At 34.7% G+C, this 18,964-nt stretch overlaps 1 protein-coding gene and 1 long non-coding RNA gene across 12 annotated transcripts in view; one reads left to right on the forward strand and one right to left on the reverse strand.

Annotated features, from left to right (window-relative positions):
* The window catches only part of LOC309622626, a 169,232-nt gene that overhangs the window by 77,675 nt on the left and 72,593 nt on the right, over window positions 1–18,964 (forward strand). The window lies entirely within an intron of this gene.
* The window catches only part of GFM2 (GTP dependent ribosome recycling factor mitochondrial 2), a 53,572-nt gene that overhangs the window by 22,615 nt on the left and 11,993 nt on the right, over window positions 1–18,964 (reverse strand). For 9 of the 11 annotated variants that reach the window (XM_082376537.1, XM_082376534.1, XM_082376530.1 and 6 more), the window contains 10 exons: window positions 17,482–17,607; window positions 16,634–16,722; window positions 11,989–12,077; window positions 10,390–10,450; window positions 9,936–10,115; window positions 5,964–6,044; window positions 4,481–4,629; window positions 2,889–3,029; window positions 2,706–2,805; window positions 1,787–1,976 (listed from right to left, as the gene is read on the reverse strand). In XM_082376537.1, the coding sequence (XP_082232663.1) occupies window positions 1,787–1,976; window positions 2,706–2,805; window positions 2,889–3,029; window positions 4,481–4,629; window positions 5,964–6,044; window positions 9,936–10,115; window positions 10,390–10,450; window positions 11,989–12,077; window positions 16,634–16,722; window positions 17,482–17,607 (1,206 nt within the window). The remainder of the gene's footprint in view (window positions 1–1,786; window positions 1,977–2,705; window positions 2,806–2,888; window positions 3,030–4,480; window positions 4,630–5,963; window positions 6,045–9,935; window positions 10,116–10,389; window positions 10,451–11,988; window positions 12,078–16,633; window positions 16,723–17,481; window positions 17,608–18,964) is intronic. The other 2 variants (XM_082376539.1, XM_082376538.1) reach the window with 1 other exon arrangement.

Consider the following 18,964-nt stretch of genomic DNA (forward strand, 5'->3'; position numbering starts at 1 on the left):
TAAAACAAGGTGATGAGATAGTGATGGGAGGTTACTTGAGATTGAGTGACCTGGGAAGACCTGTCCAGGATGATTTAGATAAAGGCACAAACCAAAAAGAATGACATCGCAAGTAAAATCCTGAAGAAAAAGAATTCCAGATAGAGGAAATGGCTGTGCAAGGAATGGCTTCTATTGGAGAAACAAGAAGGCTAGCGTAGTTGGATATTGGTGGACAAAAGGAAGAGTAGCATCAGATGAGGAGGGAGATGTGTGACAGGGAGCACACCATGTAAGGTATTGAAGGCCATGGTGAAGAGTCTGGATTTGCACTGGGAAGCCACTGAAGGGTTTAAATGGGACAGTAACATCATCTGATTATGTTCTGCAAAGGTTAAGGAACTGACAAAAAAAGCAAAAAAGACTTTAGAAACACATACAATAATAAGAAACTGGCAAAAGGAAGCTAAATTACATCATGAATAAAGAGATACTAATGTGATCACTCTATGATGAATTATCACACCAAAGAGGAAGTAAGAATACAGCTGACCCTTGCACAACATGGGTCTGATGTGGGTCTGCTTATACGCGGATGCAGAATTGGAGGACCCAAGCAGACGGAGGGCTGACTGTAAGTTATACTGGGCTTTTCAACTGTGTGGGGGGCTGGGGCCCCAACCCTCCTCTTGTTCAAGGGTCAACTGTATGTTATTTGCATTAAATATGCCACCTAAAGTAAAGGGATACTTTAATACAATTAATTAACTGATATGCACATGCTCCCTCTTTAGACCTGCACTGTCCAAATGGTAGCCACAGCCCATCTGTACAAGATATTACTAGTCTGAATTAACGTTAGCTGTAAGTGTAAAATTCATACCAGGTTTCAAAGACTTCACATGGAAAAAAAAAAAAAAGAAAGTAAAGTATCTTAATAATTTTTATATTGATTATGTTGAAATGATAATATTTTGATATACTGAGTTAAGTAAAATATATTACTAAATTAATTTTGCCATTTTAACTTTCGTTAAATGTAGCTATAAGGAAATTTTAAGAAGCGGGATGGAAAGACTGGAGCTTGGGTGCCTGATGACGTGTGGAGTCATCCTTGAACCCTTGGGCTACCAATTCAAGGCATATTTCACAAGAGAAAGAAGTGAACTTTTGTCATTAAAGCAACTGCTATTTGGGGGTTTTATGCTCTATGTAACCAAATCTAACAAGAAATGTTACAGCTGGAATCATGAGCTTTACTATATACTCTACTAAGGAGTTTGGGTTTCTGCTATAAGTAATGAGAAGCCACTGAAGTATTCTGAGCCAATATGCTAAAGAACAAACCATTTATCACTCAAAAAGGTCAAATGACATTAAACAAATGACATTAGTATATAAATATCTTCACTAAGTTCTAAAAGTTAAGCCAGAAAACAAGGAAAAGTTGATTTTTATAAATAGTGATGGGAAACTGAATCGGTTATGAATTGGTTACCATCTAATCTAATATACTGGAAGGGCAGTCCTGAGGTCAATTACTTAGAATCCCATTGATAGCACCACAAGAACAAGAATAAGGAAGAATATGGTAAGAGAAAAATGGCAAAGCTGAAAGAAAAAAAATGAAAAGAGTTTGTAAAAATAAAAATGAATTAAAAAACTAGACCAATCATAAGAAATACTTACCAATAAATGCTCATAAAATTGAACTCAGTGACATAAGAAACCTTTTGAGGTTAAAATGTAACTATTTTATCTAAATTATCAGAACACTAATTAATTGATGCACCAAGATTATTTGTACCTGGCTGCTTAGCCATGGATGGAGGTTCTATGGTACAGAAGAAAACAGGTTCTGGAATCTCCACCCCAGCCAACAAAAGCCTCTCTGCTTCACTGTTTTGTCTATGCTTCTTTTCTCCCTCCCTTTCCGCTCGACGACATGCAGCTAATGCGCTGGACTTGGATGAGACAATGGTGTCACCAGTGGCAGTCTGCAAGCAAAGAAGATGCCTTGGGACAAAACAGGCTATTGGCAAGCACTCAGCTTCCACCAAGGACCACGAAAACCAATGAAAAATTTTAAGGTAGCACTTCCTCTTCATCATAACTTAAAAGAGAGACAAATTCATTAAGCTCATTATAACTCTGCATTGGTAAAGCTAATTTAAGTTGTAGAAGAATTCTGTCCAAAATATTGCTGTAATAAATTCTAACAATAAAACATTCATACACACAAAAAATACATTTAAAACTCATTTGGTAAAACAAATTTATCTTTGAACAAAAGAGACAAAAGAACAAAAGAGACAAAAATCCTTGCCCTTACAGAGCCTTCATTGGCAAAATATCTTCACTTTTTAACCTGATCAGTTATAAAGTTAGATTTAATTGTCGGCAATAATCAAGATGGGAAAAAAAAACAATGAAAATAACATTATTTTACATAAACTTAAAACATAAGTATATATCCATAGTGTATTTATTTTACTTGGATTTGAACTTTATATGAATACAATCCATACTGTTCATAGTCTTCTGTAATTTACTTTTCTTTCTATTAAATGTTTGAGATTCAACCATGTTGATGAATATACTACAATATTCATTATTCCACTACTGATAGCTTTTGGATTGTCTATGGGTTTTTGCTATTACAAAATACCTACTTTTAGTTAAACATTTAAACTGTTATTTCCTAGAGAAACGATTTGGTCACTTACGTGTTTAAGCCCAACAGTCAAAGCAATGTTACCAGCAGTCAGTGAAGGGATTTCTACATGCTGGTCAGCAAATGGCAAAAGCAAACGACTTATTCTCTCCCTGTAAAACCATGATTTATATTAGTATAAGTATATTTAAAGAAATGAGTGAAGTTTTAGAAAATAACCTAGGCTTCTACTTACGTGCAGTTTCCATTAATATTATGGATGGCCAATTGGGGTTTTATCATGCCTGAGTAAATGCGCATAAAAACCAGTGGGCCTCGCTGCTTGTCATGGAGAACTTTAAATGCCAGGGCACATAAGTCACCCTTATACCACTGCCTATAAAATTAAGGAGAAGTTCCAGAAAAGCCACTTTAAAATACACTTCCTATATATCTATACAGATCAGATCAGATCAGAATCACTGCATAAACCTAACCTTGATGTCCTCCAAAGATTCCTCATATCTTCTAGTTTAGCTACCAAGGCCAATTAAATAATGTATTATGTACCTCTCTTCCTCCACCGGACTAAATTATTCATTGGACATCTTACCATTAATTCCTCAAAACTAAAAGCAATGGATTCTCTTCCAAATATTACCTCTATTAGCAAATAATTCTTGCCTAGATTTCCCTCCTCAAAAAATATACCTAGGAACATCACACCACTTCTTAAAACCCCATACAGGGTAAACAAATAGGTACTTTCCAATTACTGCTTTCACTCTCTCCTCCCACTTTTCTTCAGCTGCATAGCCATATAAATCTACACCATAAACTTGAACTTGTTTACACAGCGAACACTTACAGAATGATGTCCTTAAATTGGGGTTCATTACTAGGTTTCAGAAAGTTTGAATCCCTCTCAAATTGCCAAACTTTGCACATAGGTACATTTTTCTGAGGAAATGTGGAAATATTTCTCCATATTTTCATTAGTTTCAAAGGAGTCCATGATTCAAAGTAGGTTAGACACTTCTATTATTGAACTTCTCTAATCTTATTCCTGTTCCCTCCAAATTTTAATTTTATTTAACAAATCCTTATATAGAGGGTTGATCATATACTAGGCACTGTTTTATGTGCTTTATAAATATTAGCTCATTTGATTCTTGTAACAATCCTATGAGATAAGTCCTATTCTCTGCATCTTATAGATGCGAGGTTAAAGCAACTTGGAAGACCTGAGATTTAAATGCAGGCAGTACACAGTCCGTGCTCATCATCACATCACCATAATGCCTCTCCAGTTGAGAGAGATGAAAAGTGACTCAGGTCCTAGTTAATAGGATCAAAGTCCACCTCTGTCTGCCATTTGGCACAAAACTCACTCAGATTTTAGAGGACTTATTACGAAGGGCGAAGCTGTTAGGGACAAGGAATAAAACAACAGACCTTTCCTTACAGTCAAAAAATATTATGAAAAATCTTGAAATCCAGAATAAATATAAATGTATCTATAGAATATCTATCAAATATCCCCAGTATACTACTTTTTTTTTTTTTTTAAACTAAGATGGCAGGGTCAACACTTATACTTTTACACAGCAAAAAAGCCATAAATTCTTATTTAGCTCCATTTGTAAACACAGCAGGTTACAAGAGATGATGACAAATATCCCTTTCAAGGAAAAATTACTATGGCTCTATATTATATTATTTAGAATAATATTCTTCACCAATGTTATTCAAAAATTGTGATTCAACTACTCTCTGTGAAACAAGACCTATCTGTCTACCTGTCTTTTCAAGGCTATACGATTTTAATCTATGCACTTGCATACTTACAGAAATTCATAGTTGCGTTCTTCAGGTGAAGGCAAGTACATAGTAATAGCATCTAACAAGGGCTGGACCCCTTTGTTTTTCAGGGCACTTCCACAAAGCACAGGCACTGCTGTCTGAGCCAGTGTTACTCTGTGTACTGCAGTTTGTAGCTGTAAAGCAGAGGTATAAATGTTCTATGTGTAGTATTCTGGTCTTGACCAAAATATCCCAGAATTAGATGCCTTCCCTAACCAATCATGTAAAATATCACTCCTCAGCACACTTCCATCATTCTTTATGGCCTTATTCTGCTTTATTTTTCATTGTAAATAACATTAATCACTACCTGGTATATTAGATATATATTTATTAGTTTATTATCTGTCTCCCCATTCACTAGAATGTAAAATCTATATAAGCATTATAGTAAGTCCCGTAAAGATACTGTAAATCATGAGAAACTGGAAAAGTGCTTAAAATAAAGTAGATGTATACAAATATTTCTTGAATAAGTGAATTAACATACTTGTGATTTAACCTTGATAGTCTACTAGAGGAACTGGTTAGAAATTAGAAATATAAATGAGTTACAACTTCTTCAAATAAATTAAATCCACATTAAATAAAATACAAAGGAAAATGAGGTATCAAAGTAGAAACAATTTTTAAAAAAACCTCAAAAACCAAGAAGAGCTTAGGTGTGCTTGCAAGCTACTGATAAGAGAAACGGTGGGTCAATTTAATTTTAGATTGTAAGCTCTTTGAAAACAGAAATCGTGTTATGTGACTATAGGGCACAATAAACATCGCATTTAAGCATTTGAATACTAAACAAGAAAAAAATTCAAACTTATAGCACTTCATTCAATAGAAAAGAAATAATTTTTTCCACCTCTAACTTCAAATGGCTCAAAATTAATCTACAGATCTTGTGTTTTTCTTTACTTCTTTTCATGAAAAATAACTAAGTGAATTTGCTGGGCTCATCTTGGAGCCCACTTAAAACATTACCACTTAAAAACACTTTTCATGGGGGGAAGGTTCCTGGCAGAAAAAATAAAAAACTTGAATAAATCTGTCATAATTCAAATAAATACTACCAGTATTTTACTGGCCTATTCTCTGGTTTAATATATTTCAAAAGAAAACCAAAAAAAAGGGAAGGCCTGGAATAAGTTTCCACTAACAATTAAAACAGATTCAGAAAAAATGTTCTGAGAAAAATGACCATTATAGTAGTCCGAAAGACCAGTAGATCAAAAAAAAAAAAAAAATTCTATCTGTGATTTCCCTAATACTACTTAGTGAAATGATCATAATGAAGGGAAAAGGCTACAGTAAATGAACAATGTCTTCTAATTTTTAACAGTGTTCTCCTAATTTTTAAGTCCACATTTTCTAATGATATGCAAAGTTGGAAAAAAAAAAACCCACCTACAACAGAGTAATCAAACCACATCCAATTAGTAAAACTCGGTCAAAGTAAATGAATAATAAAATTTACCTTTTCAGCCGGTAGCAAATCAAAATTCTCACTAAATTCTCCTAAAACCAAGTCAGCAAATTCATCATCCAAATCTGCAACCTATAAAGAAAGCTTTAGTTCTGTAACTTGCATTCACCATCACAACTATTAACTTAAGTCTATGCACCATAAATATTCATTACCCAAATATTTCAAGACAGCTACATGATCTAACTTATCCAGGCCAAGGAACTCTTCACATCTTCTAAATAGATAAAGAGTTTTTCTTTCAAAGGAAAGGAGACTGAAAATTGAAGATACGCTCTCATGAGTTTCCTAAACTCATGGGAAGCCAGAGCCAGACAGAGCACCTCAATAAAGTGTGCTACATACTCAGAGTGCTCAAAAGAAATAAAAAATCCACAGCTGATAGCCAATGATAATATATACAATGAATTGCTGTTTTTAAATAGATTTGGGGGGGGTCTTAGTTTATAAAAAAAAGTTTCATTTGGTAATCCTCTAATATTTTGAATGTTCACCAGATCTCCAAGACATTCAAAGTAAAAGGACTGAACTTGTTTTATAATCCTTCACTGAGGGAAAAAATTTAAGTTGAGGGTGTAGTGGTATCATTTCAATAATAAAACTGTAATTATCTAATTCATGTTCATTTCATAATCATCTGCTTATATGACAGGAGAATTCAACTGACAATAAAATTAACAAAAGAGTTTCAAAAGTTTGTAATAGTAAAAGGGAGCAAAACATTCAAACTTGGTGAGAAAAACACATTTTTAACAGCTAACTATAGCAGAAATGTACCCAACCACCTTTCCAAAAAGCAGCAAATATGATGGTTAAGCATAGCTTCTGGAATCAAACTGTCTGGAAATGGCTCCTACTTACAAACTTGTTCAAAAAAACTTTTGTCAAGTTACATCACCTCTCTTTGTCTTGGTTACTCATGGAGACAATACTAGTACTTACCCTATGGGGCTACTGTGAAGTTTAAATAACCAATTCAAATTATGCTTCCAGGACATATAGTAAGTATATAATAAGCACTGTTTTCATTACTGTTCACCTTTAGAACACAGGAAGTTGATTCTAGTCCACACTAATTTTATTCTCTAATTCAAAAAAAAATTTTTAACTTTGATAAAATATAACAACCATAAAATTACCACCTTAATCATTTCTGAGTGAATAGTTAGGAAGTGGTAAGTATATTCCACACTGTTGTAAAACTAATCTTTAGAACTTTTTCATGTCACAAAACTAAAACTCTATACCCATGAAACAACTCTTCCTCATTCTCCCCTCCCCACAGCTCCTGGTAACTACCACTCTACTTCCTGCCTCTATAAAGTTGAAGACTCTAGATACTTCATATAAGTGAAATCCTACAGTATTCATCTTTTTGTGATTGGTTTATTTCAATTAGCATAATGTCATCAAAGTTCATCTATGTTGTAGCATATGCCAGAATTTCCTTCCTTATTAAAGGCTGAATAATATTCCACTGTATGTACATAGCACATTTTGTTTATCCACTCATCTGCTGATGAATACTTGGGTTGCTTTCACTTTTTGGCTATTGTGAATAATGCTGCTATGAAGAAGGATGAACAAATAGCTCTTCAAGACCCTACTTTCAATTCTTTTGGATATATACCCAGAAGTAAAATTGCTAAATCATATGGTAATTCTATTTTCAATTTCGGAGGAACCACAATACTGTTTTCCACAGTAGTTGTACCATTTTCATTCCTACCAATAGTGCACAAGGGTTACAATTTTTCCCCATCCTTGCCAACACTTTTCTGTTTTTTTGATAGTAGCTATCCTAGCAGGTGTGATGTGGTGTTATTCTCTAACTCTATACATATGTATTTATTCCTTGTAATGAGTACTTTATTACTGTCTAATGATAGTCTCAAATTTTCTTTTTTAAAAATATTTATTTATTTATTTAATTTTGGCTGCTCTGGGTCTTAGTTGCGGCACATGGGACTTCTGCCGCCGCACGCAGGATCTTCGTTGCAGTGTGTGGGATCTTTTAGTTGTGGCACGCCAGCTCTTAGGTGCAGCATGTGGGATCTAGTTCCCTGACCAGGGATCAAACCCGGGCCCCCTGCATTGGGAGCACAGAATCTGAACCACTGGATCACCAGGGAAGTCCCACAAATTTTATTTTCATTATTTACTACCATGTCCTAGAACAACATGATATTATCTATGGTAAGTGTATGTTGGCTCCTCAAGTAGATTACAAAATCCTTCTTAGGGGCTTCCCTGATGGCGCAGTGGTTTGGAGTCTGCCTGCTAATGCAGGGGACGCGGGTTCGAGCCCTGTTCTGGGAAGATCCCACATGCCACGGAGCAGCTAGGCCCGTGAGCCACAACTACTGAGCCTGCGCGTCTGGAGCCTGTGCTCCACAACAAGAGAGGCCGCGATAGTGAAGAGGCCCGCGCACCGCGATGAGGAGTGGCCCCCACTTGCCGCAACTGGAGGAAGCCCTCGCGTGGAAACGGAGACCCAACACAGCCAAAAATAAATATAATAAATAAATAAATAAAAGATTACTATTAAAAAAAAAATACTGTGCAGCTATTAAAGTTATAAAAAAAAAAAATCCTTCTTAGGTTTATTCTGATAGCTCTTTTGTATAAGACAAAACACCTCAAAGGGGAACCAGTTATGTACCCAATTACTGATTAATAAACATCAATTCCCCTTGTATTCTTTTTATGTACCCCTCCACCCCAATTAGGGAGTACAGCAAAACAGTAAGAGCTCTAGCTCTAAACTGAGATGGACCTGGGTTCAGATTCCAGCTCTGCTGCTTATTAGCTGTATGACAACTTATTTAAGCATCCTAAGCTTCTATTTCCTCACCTATAAAATGGGAATACCATAGGTTGTTGTGAGGATTAAGTAATACATGTAAAGTACTTAAGCTATATCATAGTAGGTCCTCAATAAATATGATCCAATAATAAAAACAACAATGATCATTATGTTAATGATAAAATTGATGATTACTATATATTATAAAGAAAATATCTTCAAAAATAACTTCATACAAAAGATGAATGAAAAAAATTAATGATGAAAGGCTCTATTTTGAGCAGTTTAATTTACAAGTGAAAAAAAATCAGAGGGTTCAGACTCATGCTTTTCTCTACCATAAGAATTTATTTAAGGTATGTTTTACTTATTGCTCTAATATAATCTGTATTATTATAAATATTATAAATATTAACAATCTTACTATTTTCTATTAAAATCTTGAAGGTGGATGAGGTCTAGAGTTATATATTAACTATAAAATTGTTTGAAAATTTTCTAAATAATTTGACATCTGCTAATGTAAAAGATGGACATACTCTCTGACCTAGCAATTCCACTCCTAGATTTAACAAATTCTTGCAATGTGTGCAAAGGGATACACTTCAAGATGTTCACAGCAACATTGTTTGTAACAGCAAAAAAGAGGAAACAACCTCAAGTCCATCCACAGGAGAACAGACAATAAACTGTGGGATAATCATATACTGGAACACTATAGAAGACTGAAAATGAATGAAGTATAACCACACACATGAATGAATCTCCAACATAATGTTGAACAATGTAATAAAATACAAACAGTATCATTTCATTTAAGTAAAATTCAAAAACATGGAAAACTAGGTATATATCTGTAGTATATATATATCTGTAAACTATAAAGCAAAGCAAATGAAAGATAACACTGCAATCAAGATAGTGGTGATGGGGGAGTAGATGATTAGTGGAAGGGAGAGAGAAGAGGAGGGAGTAGCACAGGGAGATTCAAGAATATTGCTAATATTCTATTTCTTAAGCTGGGTGGTGATTACACTGGTGTTCACTGTATTATACTTTACATATTCCATATGTAATTTTAGTTGAAATTTCACAATAAATATTTTTTAAAGTTTCTAAATATTTACACAATTTTAAGCTCAAAGTATTTATTTTACTTGTTCAATTAAGGCATTTCTTGCTTCCGTTATCTCCTTCAGCAATTCAGGATCACTCATTTCCAAGAGGGGTTTTCTCTCAAAGTCTTTTCCATCATCTGAATTGGGATTCCAAAGAAGTTTTTCTTTACTTACTACATCCACCACTCCTTTGAAAGTTTTGCCTTCACCAATTGGTAACTGTAAGTCAGAGTGAGATTAACATTTTATTAAATGATCATTAGAACTCAATTAGAACTGCACTGGTGATAGAACTTATCTTTCCCCACTCCCCCCCATATCTCTCTTATCATTATTGCCATAATCTATACCTATTTTGATTTATATCCTAACTTCTTCCAAAAGGATTTGCAATAGCTTTAAAAATGTATATAATATTCCACAGTAAAATACATTGATGAGGAAACTGAGAAGGATCTGTTCATATTAATAAACCAAATATTAATCAACCAACCTGTAAAAGCAAAGGCTTTGCCTTCAACTTCTCTCTGATGCTTTCAACTGCATAGTTAAAACTGTAGAAAGTAAAATAATTAAAAATGTTAAGATACTTAAAACAGGATTTAAGAATGTTCTTTAGAATTATAACCCTAAATTGTTCCTAACGTTCACCATTTACCAGTTTTCCACAGGACAACATCTTGTCTAATCTTTTAATGTTAATTTCAGATAATAGTGATTGAGTATCTACCATAATTCTGCCACACAGGTATTTAGGGTATTATTATTATTATTGTGAGCTTCATTTAACTAAAGTTTGAGGTTAAGTGACTTGATCAAGGTCACACATTAATAAACTGGAGTTAAGATTCAAATGCAAGATTTGTGATTACAAGTCAAAGATTCTTTCTTCTAACAACTATATTTGTTATCACACGACTACCCACTTTCTTCCAAGAGCCAGCCTGACTAATTTTTCTATACTTTTATCTTAGGCATTCTTCGTATCATATGCTATGCTGTTCATTTCTGTGCTAACACTAGGGTTGGCTACCTATGGAACGCATGACACATCTTTGGCACGTGGGCTGATTCATACACACATGCAGATCATTCTGGTCCCAATGTCTTTAAGAAGCAGCCTACTATCCAGTCATCTCCCTCCCCATCATCACAGGTGCTGTCAGTCAGTATAGGCAGTATTTCCATCAACCTCAAGGAACTCCAAACAGAAAAGGGTCAGAACCTAAGCCTAGCACATTTTGAAGGTTGCTGTGCTTTTTACTAATCAAGACAAAAGTCCTCTAAACCAGCAGCCTTAGAATTACTGTACAGAGTTACAGAAATACAAAGCATACTGTGTGATATCAGGAGAGACATGGTTTATGTTTTCTTATTGACACTCTCATACCACAGATCAGGATCTCTCCCTTTCACATTTCCCCAGCATCCTTTGAATTCTTAATTCTTGCCCTTTCACATTTTCTCCAAATCCTTCATATATTCTTGATTGTCTGAATTCTGTTCTCAGAACACGTATCCATTTTGGATTACCACTCTGTAAGTCTGCAGTATTACCACTGCATCTCAGCATTAACTCTTTTGCCCTATATGCAGGTCTCAAAACATCTACATTCTCCTCTCCTAGTTTCCTTTCATTGAGAGCATTTTACCCATTAGCTAAAGAAAATCAGGGACAAGGAAGAACATCATTCTCTGAAGCAGCTACAAGAAACAATTCTCTTCCCTCCACCATCAGCACTGACAGGGAGCACCGTAACATTCAGCAATACAAGGACTCGATCATACAGCTGTAAATAGAAGCAATGGAACCAGCAAGACATCACTCTGTCAGGAGCCTAGAAAACAGGATAAAGCCTCTCTACATTAGAATCAGAACGATTCATCATCTATCAACTCTCTATTAATCCCACATTGTTCCTTTACCTATGAATCAGCTGCTCTGAAATTTTTTTTAAATGGGATTGAATTGGGATTCCAAGGAATATTTATACTTTATAGGGAACAGTTGTTTATAAATTTAAGTTATAGTGCATTAAAAGCTCAAATCATATTCTTACTTTGATAAGCCAAAGAAAAACACGTTAAATACCTTGCTCCAATTTTGTCCATCTTGTTTAAAAAACAGATTCGAGGTATCTTGTGTTTATCAGCTTGCCTCCATACTGTAAGAGTTTGTGCCTAAAGCAAAGATAAGGAAAAAAACCCATATTTGACAAAAATAACTATGTTACTACACATGGAATAAGCAAACCTAAGACTCTATTATAACATAGAATTGGGCCCTATTCTAGCATAGAATTAGCACCATTGCACACATACCTCTAGACCCACTCTTATGCTATCAGGTTAAAACAGTTAAGAAAATGATCAAGCATGACTGAAGATTATGTTTCAAACTGAGAATACTTCGGGTGAACTAGGTTGCAACACAAAGGGAATTAACAACTGGGAAGTACTGGGAGTCACAGAAAGAGGAATTAACCAAGAATTACAAGACCTACTTTTTGTTTGGCTTCACCTTACTTAGTAACATCACATAATACTGAACTCATCAGTTTTCTGATCTGTGAAATATGGACTTTTGCCTTAATTAATTCAGACAGTTGTGATGTAAAAAGAATAGGAATGTACTATAAAACATTACTATGATAAAAATCGTGTATTTTTACTGTGAATGTTTGAATGTTCATATAAACTGAAGAGGATTTAAGGGGGGAAAAGGAAGCCAATACCTGTTATTTCTAAGTTACAATTCTCATATGCTTTTCTATTTGGCTTTTTTTGTTGTTGTTATTGTTAAACAAGTAATTTTTAATATTTGGCTTCTTTTAATTCCACTTTCTGTACATGTTAAATATAAATAGTTTGCCTAGTAGAGTCTAATAGCCCTGAAGTAGAGCATTAAAAGCCTAATGTGCTGACACTGTTAAAACAGAAGCCAGTTTGTCATTTGTTTTATTAGGTAAAATTTATATACAATAAAATACAGTTGACCCTTGAACAATATACGGATTAGGGGCACCAACCTCTGCAAAGTCAAAAACCACTTACAACTTTACAGTTGGCCCTCCCTATGTGCAGTTCCGCAGCTGCGGATTCAACCAACCATGGATTATATAGTTCTGAAGCCCATATTTAGTGGAAAAAATCCACATATAAGTGAACCCATGAAGTTTAAACCCATGTTGTTTGAGGGTCAATACAGATTTTCAGTTTATAGTTCAATGAATTTTAATAAATGCATATACTTGTATAACTATTACCCCAATAAAGAGAAAGAACATACAGAACATTAGAGATTTTTATGTCCCTCCCCCCATAGCAACCAGTTCTGATTTCTGTCACCACAGATTCAATCTGCCTATTATTGAACCTCATATAAATAGCATGGCTTCTTTCACCCAACATGATGTTTTTGACATTCATTCATGTTGTTGGGCATACTGGTTCATTTTTACTGCTAAATTCCTTTGTATAAATGTACCAGTTTTTCTATCCACATGTGGATGTGCACTTGTGTTGTTTCTAATTTGGGACTATTATGAATTTAGCTGCTATAAACATTCTGAACAAATCTTTGGTGAACAAATGTTTTCATTCCCTTGGATAAAGATGGAGGAGTAGAACTGCTGGGTTATAAGACAAGTGTATATTTACCTTTATAAGAAACTGCCAAATAGTCTTCCAAAATGGTTATAATATTTTACAGTCCCACCAACAATGTGTAAGAGTTCCAGTTACTCCACATCCTCAACCAAGATTTGCTATCATTCTTTTTAATTGTAGCCATTCTTGTGGGTATGAAATGGTCTCTTTGTAATTTTAATTTGCATTTCCCTAATGACCAATGAGACTGAGCATCTTTTCATGTGCTTACTGGTCATTCACATGTCTTCTTTGGTGAAGTAGCCATTCAAGTCCTTTGTCTTTTTTTAAATTGGGTTGTTAGTTTTTATTGTTGATATGCAATTCTTCATATATTCTGGATACAAGTCTTTGGTCATACACATGTACTGTAAAAATTTCAGCACATACTCCCTAAGACAATAATATTCTCTACATAATCAACTGTTATTGCGCTATGGAAGTTTAACATTCATATAATATTTTATCTAACATTATAAATTTTCTCACAGTCTAAGGCTTGCCTTCTTTTTTAAGTTTCAAGCACATAATTTTGAAGAGGTCCAATTAATCAACTTGTTTTTGTTTTATGCTTCTTGTGTCTTCTCCAAGAAATTGTTACCTACCACCTTCTCCACCCACGCCAAAGTTGTTAAGATAATACTTTATTTTCCCTCTAGAAGGTATACGGATTTAGCTTAACACTATGATCCACTCCAAACTAATTTTCATGTGGGGGTGGGGGGATATATATTATAAATTTCCCTAGAACTAAACATATTAAAAAATAAAACAAAAATTCCCATCACCCCACCTGCCAGCTAAAAGTCCATCTACTGTTTTAGCGAACAATAGCCTCCTGTATCACAAACTCAGAAACTTCCTATTACAGCATATTTCAATCTTGTAAATAATGTAATCTGAATGATTGTCAAATTTATGTAACGAAGTTATAATGACAGGAAGCATTAGGAAATGAAATGACTCAAAGTAATAGAAATAATCAGTGTATAATCAACCTCAGACAGCAGTGTCAGGCTTTGTATCAAGCAAATATCACTGTCTGTCAGGGGTCCTCAGGTGGGGCTTTCAATAACTGTATTATTTCCCCTCAAACTAGTACAATAAGTATCCACGTACTCTTCACCTAGATTCACCAAATATTAACATGTTACACTTGCCTTTTTTCTCTCTCTATAAAACATTATGTGTCTGGGAAAATGTGCCACTTGGAACTACTATAAAGAGCATGATTAACTGATGGTTCCAACTGTTACCCTTCTAGATCTACCACCATGTATTCTCAAGGCCCACCTTCTTGGGGGCTGTTTCCAGCTAATGACTGAGCTCAGCAGAAGTACTAATGGAGGCCTATTCCCACAAGACATGGGTTCCTCTAACAGGTAACATTAGCTCGAGGACTCCCCATGAGCGTAGCCAAACCCTTTTGGAACTGTTCTATAGCCTGAGACTCTTCCTGCCCAATCCCCCATCCTTCCCCCTCTCCTTCACAGGTGTCAGCCTGCCCTGTGGTCTGAACGCCCTCTCCCACTTCCCTCTTTTCTCCCTTATTCTTCACAGGCATTTCCCCCCAATAAATCTCCTATACATCTAATCCCATCTTGGCATCTACTGATCAAAGTACCCAAACTAACACCATGTGTGTATGTATGGGTGGATGAAAACAAGTTGCAGACACCATGAGACTTTAATCCTAAATACTTCAGCATGCATTTCCTAAGAATAAGGACATTTTCCTATATAATCAATTACAAAGACCACATTCAGGAAAATTTAAGTTGACACAATACTTTAATATATATATTACATATTCAAATTTCTGATTTTCCCAGTGATGTCCTTTGTAACTTTTTCTTTTTGATACAGGATTCAGCCACAGAGGATATATTACATTTAGTTTTCTTGTCTCTTTAGAATCCTTTAATCTAGAACAATTCCACAGTTTCCCCCCAACCCCAATTGTTCATTTTCCTTATGTTAAAACATTTTTTTTGAATTTCTGAAAAGTCTTGGCCAGTTGTTTTGTACAATGTCTTTCAATTTAGATTTGTTTGTTTTCTCATGATTTGGGCCAAACATTTTTGCCAGGAATACAACATAGGTAATGTTGTATCTTTCTTAGTGCATCATATCAGGAGGCCCATGGTGTCAATTTGTCCCATTTTGGGGGATATTGATTTTGATACCTTAATTAAGGTATTGCTTTTAGTAATTTTAAGATTAGAAGAACTAATGTGGGTTCTATATTCAAGATAAAGTCAATCTTGAGATTATAAAACAAATGGAGTACCAGCTAAAGAGAGCATAATTGACCCCAGTAGCAACAATTTTATTATAAACCCACTTTCAGGATTTATTCAAGGAGTTTTATATTAAGTTTCGGGAGAAAATCCTTCATGGGTTGCTCACATTTCTGCATGTTTTGTCAGGAGAGGCACTGACTGCCTTTATTCTGGACTATCTTTTCAAAAATGTTTGTATAGCGAACAGTTTAGAAAGATATTGCATCTCCCTTCAGAGCAAAAGGTAGGTTGGTAATTACAACCCTGGAAGACAATGTATCCCTTCAGAGCAAAGAGCAGGCACGTTTACTGCCCATTATAAAATACTTGCATTCTCTAAGCACAGGGTTCCACTGCAGCTGTCACCTGACTTCCCTTTGTCACCCTACGGGAATTAGGGCTTGAGGAACCAACACAATGAAATGCTGATACTCTGGATATTGCTATTTTGGTGATTAATAAAGTCCTTCATCCCTGACTCAGAAATCTTGTGTCTTCTGCCAGAATCCATAAAACTATGGCAGACTAACTTGTTAGCTTTAAAGTAAGAATCTCAGCCTCTTCACAGTTCTCAAAAAACTTTCGTATTTCCTACAGAAAAGCAAACTTTACTTTCCCTTTTACTATGAAGTATATGAGATCATATATAGATCACATCTCAATATTAAATTCCGAATTCCTTTAACCATAATTGGATTTATATGAGCTTACCAAATAAGGGGTTATAGTTAAATTAATCTGATGCATTCTACTTTTTAAAAAAACCATGCTGTTCTATCTTTACTTTACTTTGACAATATTTTTTACCTCTACACCAGCAGAGGCATCAAACACAGCCACTGCACCATCTAACACTCTTAGGCAGCGCTCAACCTCCAAGGTAAAGTCCACATGACCTAAGAAAAAGATGAGAAATATAACACCTAAAGTCTTTAAACCATCACCATCACCACCACCACCACCACCACCACCACCACCACCACCACCACGTGATCCAGCAATCCCAGTTTGGGTACATACCCAGAATAATTGAAAGGATAATGTCAAAGAGATATTTACGCCCCCATGTTCAGAACAGCACTATTCACAACAGCCAAGAGGCAGAAGCAACCCAAATATCCATCAATGGATGAATGGTGTGTGTGTATATATATATATACATATATATACACAAAATTTTGTATATATACAAAATGTGTTACTTCTGGGCAAAGGAATACTATGCAGCCTTAAAAAGGAAGGAAATCCTGTCACAGGCTACAACATGGATGAACCCTGAAAAATTTTGCTAAGTGAAATAAGCCAGTCACAAAAGGACAAATAGAGTATGATTCTACTTATAAGAGGTATCTAAAGTAGTCAATCTCATAGATCTAGAAAGCAGAATGGTGGTTACCAGGATTCAGGGGAGAGGACAAAGAAGAAAAGTCATTTTATGGGTATAGAGTTTCAGTTCAACAAAATGAAAAAGTTCTGGAGATCTATTTCACAATAATATGAACATACTTAACACTACCGAACTGTACACTTAAAAATGGTTAAGACAGTAAATTTTTATGATATATGTTTTCTTACCACATTTAAAAAAAAAAATACACAAACAGAAAAGCCTCAAAGTAATGCAGCACCTCTGCATTGTTGAAACAGCACTATACCTGGTGTATCAATTAGATTGATTCTATACCCCTTCCAATCGAATGTAACAGCAGCTGATTGAATAGTTATGCCTCGTTCTCGCTCTTGAGCCATGAAATCTGTCACTGTGTCTCCGTCATCAACATCTAACCAGGAAAAAAAATGACAGTTAGGCTTAAAAGTATATTTTATACGTCTTTGATATCTACCTGACATAGTTTAATTTGCTCTAAGAAACACTGTTTACAAAATATTTGGTTTAATATTTAGAGCCCTTAATCATTCTCTAAATAAATCGTCATTCTAGAAAAAGATTTTTCAGCAGATGAGTAATTCTTCCATAAAAATAATTTTTCTGTAATAACTAAGATTAAACTCTTTTAATATTTTAATTTTACTGAACCATATACTTCTTCCATTTTTTTCCTGGTTTAACTTTCATCATCCCATCCTTATCTGACGTTCCTCACACCTAATCCCTTGACAGGAGGCAGAGTAATGCCATAAAAGAGCACAGACAGACCAAATTTAAATCCCAACTTTATCACTTCTCTACAATCTTGCGCAAGTTACTTAATCTAGTTTTTAAAATACGGCTAATAAAGCCAACCTTGCTGGATTGTTATAAGAATGAAATGAGACTATATATATATATATATATATATATATATATATATATAAGTACCTAGCTCAGTAAATGGTAGTTACATGGAATAAGGTAGAGAAAAAATTCCTCCAAAGTTAAATCATCTTTTACAAACCTTTCTCATTACTAAATTTTCCTTTTAGGATTTATTTATACAAATATAAATAAAGTCTTCTATAGTATAAAGTCATGGATAAAATTTATCCTGACTACCAAAAAGGTCACTCAAATTACTCTGCAGTAAAATTCTTGAATTATGCATTTTACTCTTACTCTTATTCAGTAAAAGAAATGACAAAGAGCTGATCTTTACCAGTCAAAATTCAAGTTATCATGGCCTTATACTACCACTGCTTATGTCAGCATTAAACCTCTAAAATGCTAACTAGTTACTCCATATCATTTTTGTGTGTGTATACGTGTGTATAAATAAACACACACACAAATGCACCAACAGAGGGGAAAATAGCAAGAAAAATGTATCTGTTAGCAACTCCAAATATCAATGTTAAAGAATTGTTAACATTGCCAGTTATTCACAATATAACTAACCAAGAAAACAAGTATCATTAAGAAGACAAAGACCAAATAACTAACCAGAGCTTCTAAATAAGGCATTAAGTTTCTAAGACACTCAAAAAATAAAAATTTGCACAAAGATAAAGATCTTTATTTCCTATTATTATTATTATTTTTAAATATAAATTATTTATTCATTTATTGGCTGCGTTGGGTCTTCGTAGCTGCGCGCGGGCTTTCTCTAGTTGTGGTGAGCGGGGGCTACTCTTCGTTGTGGTGTACGGGCTTCTCATTGCAGCGGCTTCTCTTTGTTGCAGAGAATGGGTTCTAGGCACGCG

The sequence above is a fragment of the Balaenoptera borealis genome (assembly GCF_965194805.1).
Source record: "Balaenoptera borealis genome assembly, chromosome: 2".
Classification (NCBI taxonomy): domain Eukaryota; kingdom Metazoa; phylum Chordata; class Mammalia; order Artiodactyla; family Balaenopteridae; genus Balaenoptera; species Balaenoptera borealis.